General features: G+C 35.2%; 1 protein-coding gene across 2 annotated transcripts; it reads right to left on the reverse strand.

Moving 5' to 3' along the window:
* Positions 1–2,413: 2,413 nt before the first annotated feature.
* On the reverse strand, positions 2,414–5,374 carry LOC121992167. Of its 2 annotated transcripts, none has more exons than XM_042546354.1 (6): positions 4,858–5,374; positions 4,628–4,772; positions 4,186–4,368; positions 4,018–4,101; positions 3,272–3,353; positions 2,414–3,157 (listed from the first exon to the last, which is right to left on the reverse strand). In XM_042546354.1, the coding sequence occupies exons 1-6, from the start codon at positions 5,124–5,126 to the stop codon at positions 2,718–2,720; spliced, it is 1,203 nt and encodes a 400-aa protein (XP_042402288.1). In that variant the 5' UTR covers positions 5,127–5,374; the 3' UTR covers positions 2,414–2,717. The 2 variants fall into 2 exon arrangements, with proteins under 2 accessions (XP_042402288.1, XP_042402287.1); XM_042546353.1 differs by having other exon boundaries at positions 4,628–4,781.
* Positions 5,375–6,677: the final 1,303 nt, after the last annotated feature.

Here is a 6,677-nt window from a genome sequence, read left to right on the forward strand (position 1 = left end):
AATATTGATCTAGATGAGGGGTTGCTTACCGAGGTTGATGCTGAACTTAATAATAATAGTGAACATCAAGAGGAAAATCGTAGTAATAAAGATGACATTGAAGATGCAAGAAAGGGAGAATTACTTAGGGATTCCATAGCTGCGACTATGTGGTTAGATTATAATATGTGATATTTATGTTTATATATTTATCTTGTAGTTTTGGACAAATTCTCATGTAATTGGATGATTGTGAATGTTGACATTTTAATTTATTATGTTACTTGAATTTTATGTCATATGATTGTATATGTGATTGTGTGTTTGATTGCTACTATATTTTTATTTTTAAGGATGCCAAAAAAAGGACTTACAAAATACTAATACAAGCAAGGCAAATAATCAATGTGTCTGGACTAATGTAATGGATGATGCTCTTATTGATGCATATTTGAATCAACATAATATGAGTAATAGAGTTGGTGGAACATTTACTATACATGCATTTGAAAAAATTGTGAATGCATTGAAAGTAAAATTTTCCGACAAACTTATCGATAAGGACAGGATTCAAAATCGCATGAAGCATATTAAAAGATGTTGGTTTTCATGTTATGATATATTCAAGAATGGTATGAGTGGTTTTGGATAGGATCCTATAACAGAATTCTTCATTGCTGAACCTGAAATTTGGCAACAACTAATTGAGGTGTGTTTCATGATATGCATTTGCAAACTATAATTGATTTTCTCTTGTGATATTATTTACGAAGGAATGTTTAATGCAATTATATTGTAACTTATAGATAAAACCAGCAGTTGTCGAATGGAAAAATAAGTCTATTCGAAATTATAAGAAGTTAGTTCAATTATATAGGAAAGATAGGGCTACGGGACAACATGCTGAAACTACATCAGAAATGCGAAAGAGAAGAGCTAGCATGAAAATGGAGAATAATGTTGGTGGAAATAATTTTGAAACCATTGATGAAGCTGAATTTATGATATCTCAACAGGAAATCCATTTGAACAATTCAAATGTAGTTAATGAGGATGCCCAAATTTCATCTCTTAGTTCTAAACCAACTGAATCTCAAACTACCTCTATTGTTGGAGCATCATCAAAGAATAAGAGTGCAAAGAAAGGTAAAGTTGATGATGATGGTATAACCAATGCAATTGACCATGTAGCTCAAGCCATTATGAGTTCAACACATGAAATAATAAAGTAAAATGAACTTCTTATTCCCAAGCATGAAGTGTGGAGTTTATTGATTCAATTACGTGTTGAGCAACATATAATTTCTACATGCTATTTGTATCTTATTCAACGCCCGAAGATGCTGAGAGCTTTACTTGGATGCCCTTTCGAACATCGCAAAAACTTATTATTTCAAATGTTAGATGAGAGAATCTACGACATAATTAGTTTGTTTCTCGTTATGTACTGGGATTATATATTTGGATGTTATGCATTATGCATTTGAATTATATGTACTTGGATGATTTGGAATATTTGTTAGACTATTGTTATTTATGTAAGACTTGTTACTTGATGTTAGATATACTTTGTGCTTATTATAGTGAATTGGTTTTTATAAAATAGGATATATTTTGTTTCTCTTTCATAAAAATAAAAATAAGAATTAATATTATTATTATTATTCAAAAATATCTAATTTATATTTATAAAATAAATATTAATATTATAAAAAAGTATCTAATTTAAAAAGTAAAGGTACTTTTGTAACATTATCTATTTAACTTTCATTATCTTTCTTTTCCTCCCAAACAAAATAACATATGTTATGTTAATGGTTAATGAACCTTCTCTCCCTCCGAAACAAGGGAAATTAAAAAGCTCACGCACCTGCACGAATGCACTAGTTTCTTCTCTTTTTCCTTTCCTTGAGGGAAAACTGCTTCGCCTTCTTTCCTATAGATTGCATCTTGTTCTCCTATTTAATGAGGAAGATGAAGGATCTTCTCTTTTTCCTTTCCTTGAGGGAAAACTGCTTCGTCTTCTTTCCTATAGATTACATCTTGTTCTCCTATTTAATGAGGAAGATGAAGGACAGAGGCGTGCAGGAGACAGCAGAGGCCGTAAGAAAGGCAACGGAGATGAGAAAGGAAGAAGGTGAGCTGAGGGAGAGATTGGAAACACCTCGTTTGCGATGGAATTGGATGGCTTCCACTGCTTTGAGACTTTGATACCACGTTTGTTGATGATCAGCAATGGATGTTGAAAGGAAATATATTGCTTAATAATCTCTAATTATCTTTAGACCTGCCTTTGATATTTTCTATTTGATTCTCTATTTTGCATCTTACCAAAGAGAAAATGTGACACGATGAGCATCAAGAATTAAACATGGAAATGCATAAAGCTGATTATATTTCCTTTTCAAACAGAATACAGAATAACTTTTGGCTCTCAAATCAAAACTTCGTGGCCTCAACAACTTTATTTTTCTACCATGTACAACCAATCCAATTCTGTCCCCAAAATCTGAGACTAATCTAAGAGAGATATGTGAATGCAAGATAAAAGAAACAAAGGATATATACACCATGATGATATTAGTTAAGACAAGTGAGAAAAATTATAAGAACTAGTGCACACTCTTCTCAACCCTCTCACATGAGAAGGGTAGAAGAGGGGAAAAATAAAAGGTCCAATGCGGTTGATACTTAGGAATGCCTGGATGCATTCATTTATGGTCCTTTATTCAGAAGGATCACAATCTTCTACCGCCGATCCCTGCAAACCTTCTTGCAACACCGAAAATGACAGCCTTGGTTAACAGACCATGGTCAACGCTACAGGCAACGGCAACAGCACCAACAACTATAAGAAACCTAGGTATGTTACTAGTCCAGCCCTTTGGCTTCTCTGCCTCCACAATATCAGCTGATGAATTGGTGCCGGTCTCAAGTGATCTCAATTGATCAGCATCAAACTTGGTGTTGATTTGTGACATCAAAGCAAAATGGGACAATGGCTCATTGGACCTCCTGGAGGCTTGGTAGGCTCGAAGGCCAGGTTCTATCTTCTTGACACAGCCCCACATTCCTTGACGAACACCTAGCTTCGCGATCTCCCATGGGATGCCCATGTCCTCATGATGAAACAAAAGAATCTCACAAGCAGTCATACTGCCATCTTTTTTTGACTCAACTGGATGAAACATAATATCAGAAAAAATTCAGTTGTTTGAAATGGATAGTGAAACTTAAGAAGTCATTACTTCCCTAGATATTGATGAAAATCAACATGTAGAAGAGTGAGCACCTGCACGAATGCACCAGCTCGAATAATACAAGTCAACACGTCTTGGTTTGTTTCGCCTAGGTACATCTGAGCATGGCACTCCCTGAAATAATCTAGTGAATGGTTAGTGAGCTGAAAAATTGTCACAAATTTACAGAAACTCACATTTCAAATACAAAAGCCTATACCACACTCGATCTCAGCAGAAGAAAACAGATATGTTTCATGATATTGATGTTATATGTTTGTTGTTCCACAGATTTGCACAGTGAAGCCCATTATTAAGTACAAACAGAAAGTATATACGCCAAATAAACAAATAGAGGACATATGACCTCAAAAGTTGATATCTATTTCTTGCCCGGGAGGGAACTACAGATGGCAAGTTCTGCAACTACTAATTCAACTATGCGCTTCAGCTAGGTAATTCAGCACATCTTGGTTCAGGAAGGAAATGACAAGGTAACAAAGAAGAATAGGTTGGCTAGACATGTATAAGGAATTCTGTCAAGAAGAGGGAGAAGGCATAACTGTATTGCTCAGGCAATATTAGCACCAGCTGGATGGGATAAGGAAGGTAGAATTTGGATCAACAAGTTTATGACATATTCACTCATACTCCACAAATGCAAGATTTTCCACTATGGCAACCATCATAATATACAAAAAAAAAAAGAACTTCATTATGTGGAGAAGGAACATCTGATCATATTTGCTCGCTTGATAGCATATTAGATAATTTATACTAGTAAAGCAGACCTCCTTACCTTTGTTACACAATAGAAAGTTCGTCCTGACTCCCATATGCGGCGACCAATAATATACTCCCTGTTGCTGCAGAAGAAAGGAAACTGCACAAAAATAAACATAGTAAGCAAACTGCACAAGCAGTAAACTGCAATTTTGGTTGGTTAAAAGTTCAGGATCAATTATACCTTTCGAACCCATTGAACCACCATTGTCCCTGTGGTCATGCACTCCTTCAGTGTGGTATGTTGGAGGAGCATATCATCCCAACCATTCTTGATCCGGAAATCATCATCCCAAAAGAACTCCTTCAATGTTTCTGGTTTTGTGTCCTCGTATATAGTGCTACTACGATACTGAGGGGGTCCAGTCTGTAAAAATTGCAACAAATTTCATAACTGATAAATGCTCCAGTTAAAAGCTGAATCCAAGTCAATACTAAAAGAAACTTGCCAACCAAATTTTGACAATCTATGGAATTCTTACTAATCAAAATCCTAAAAGAAAATTATCTATAAAGCATCAGGCGAGAACCCTAAATCCAGATCAGAAAATGAGGCACCTTCCATATGAAAATGGTAAGCATGGCAAATAATTCAAACGTCCAAGTCGAAGCCTTTTTTTACCTACCTCAGGCTCTCTTTTCCAAGCTTGATAGGCCATGTTAGGCAAGGACTTGTCCATCATCTTCTGCCACGCCGGCCCCCCATCCGTCTCCTCCACCAACCGGAACAGGTGCTCCATATCCGCATCGGTCAATACCGGTTCCTCACTCCTACAAATTCTAATAAAAACAATTATTTAATTTTGCATAACAAGAGAAGTAAAGAATCAGACGATAACAAAGCAAATGAATTTACATCTTTTCATCCGCCCTGGTATCGACCCCCTGAGCCGCCAACGAGCTGGAGGCAGGTAAGAGCGTGAAATCAGACATAGGAAGATGGAGCGATTGCCTCTCGGCGCCTACCAGCCCGATGGCCCACCTGGGCCGCCACGCCCATCCAAGCAGCACTCCGGCGACGACGGCAGTGCAGAGTGGGAGGGAAAAGAGGGCGAGGAATGCAGCGACATCCCCCGCCGTGGGATTCCGTAATATCTCCACCAAAACGTCAAGAACCGAAGCCATGGCAAGGATAAAGCCTTAAAAAGAAGAAGAAGAAGAAGATGAAGGAGAAGAGAATGATTGGGTGGGTGGGGCGCAGCGCAGTGGGAGTTGGAGGTGGCGACGAGTGGAAGGAGGAGGCGGCGGGAAGCAGAAGACAAAGAAAAAGGGAGAGAAAATGAGGCGGAGGGAGGAGAGATCGCAAGATGTGGCGGAGGAAGAGATAAATAGATAAGGAAGGAGGCGGAGACGAAGAGGTCTGCGATTGGGATTCCGCCTCGGCGTCCGGACACGATTCCTTTTATATTGGCCGTTATACACGATAATATTTCTCAATCATGTACAAAGTTATTTATTTATTTTTATAAAATTGTTTAAGTTTGTTTATTAAAAGCTTATCAAACTCAATTAATAATATTGTTATCTTTATAATTTAAATTAAATATTATCTAATAAATAAATGTATATATATTATTACTTATTTTAAGATTACACAATTTTATAAATGACCCTCTTAAAATAAAATAAAATAAAGATCATTTACCCATCTTAATCAAACTTTTAGATAAAATTGTAATATCCCTAGGGCGTAGTACAGATGATAAATGTATGATATCTCTGACGTAATAATTAGGGGTCATCTGTGTATATATATGTACTTCTTTTTATATTTGTGGAACTTTCTCTATATCCGTATAATCGGTGCTAAGGATATGTTAATGTAACGGATGTATATTTTATTTTTAAGATAAAATTGTATTATCCATTTTGTGTATCTAATTTTTATAATTAAAAAAAAACAATTAGCACATTCATGCTATACTCCTTTTTAGTTTCCCGAAATAATGACTTGCATCTGCGTCCGTGCGACCCTTTGTAATTTGGAAAATTTATTGTTCACAGTTTGTGATATTGCGTTCAAGTGTTAGATTATGAATATATTAGTGAAATTTTTAAGAGTATATTAATTTTGATTTAAAATTTTTTAGGCTCATCAGTTGTAAGAAATTGATTGATAGAAAATTTAAAATTTTGATATTTTTTGAACCAAGGAGTATTAGAAATTGATGGTGTTAGTTAGAGATTATTATTGTCCTGTATTATAATGAACTTGTAATAAATTTTGAAAAACTAACTAACTAACTATATATATATATATATATGTGAGGGTATGGATATATTAAAAAGATTTTTAAAAGTATATTAATTTTAGTTTAAAATAATTGAGAGTTTTTTAAATTCATTAGTCAATTTAGACTACACTGCTTAATCGACTTAAGCCCTTCAAAAATTTAAAACGTATAATTTTAATTACCTAGGAACTTTTTGATGGTATTAATGAGTGGTTTTCATTATCCTAGATCATATAAGTGGCATGTATTGGGTTAAATGAATTGGCATTGAAACAACATTAAATATTAGTCCAATCAGGACTAAAAATTGTATTCCTTGCTTAATTATAACTTCAATATTCGTTTAGTTATTTGTCCCTGATGCATGTGTATTCATGAGTTGTTTCATTTGAGAATGTAAAATCATAACTCAGGTAATGATACACTAGTAGGGGCGGATTCA

Source organism: Zingiber officinale, chromosome 6B (assembly GCF_018446385.1).
Source record: "Zingiber officinale cultivar Zhangliang chromosome 6B, Zo_v1.1, whole genome shotgun sequence".
NCBI classification, from domain to species: Eukaryota; Viridiplantae; Streptophyta; class Magnoliopsida; order Zingiberales; family Zingiberaceae; genus Zingiber; species Zingiber officinale.

Bases quoted from the DNA above. Each gene is read 5' to 3' on its own strand.
- LOC121992167 (XM_042546353.1), bottom strand. From the start codon at position 5,126: ATGGCTTCGGTTCTTGACGTTTTGGTGGAGATATTACGGAATCCCACG. The intron at 4,369-4,627 runs GTAGGTAAAAAA...CAATTTTTACAG, and splicing joins CTTGGAAAAGAGAGCCTGAG to ACTGGACCCCCTCAGTATCG. The intron at 4,102-4,185 runs GTATAATTGATC...ATTTTTGTGCAG, and splicing joins TGGTTCAATGGGTTCGAAAG to TTTCCTTTCTTCTGCAGCAA.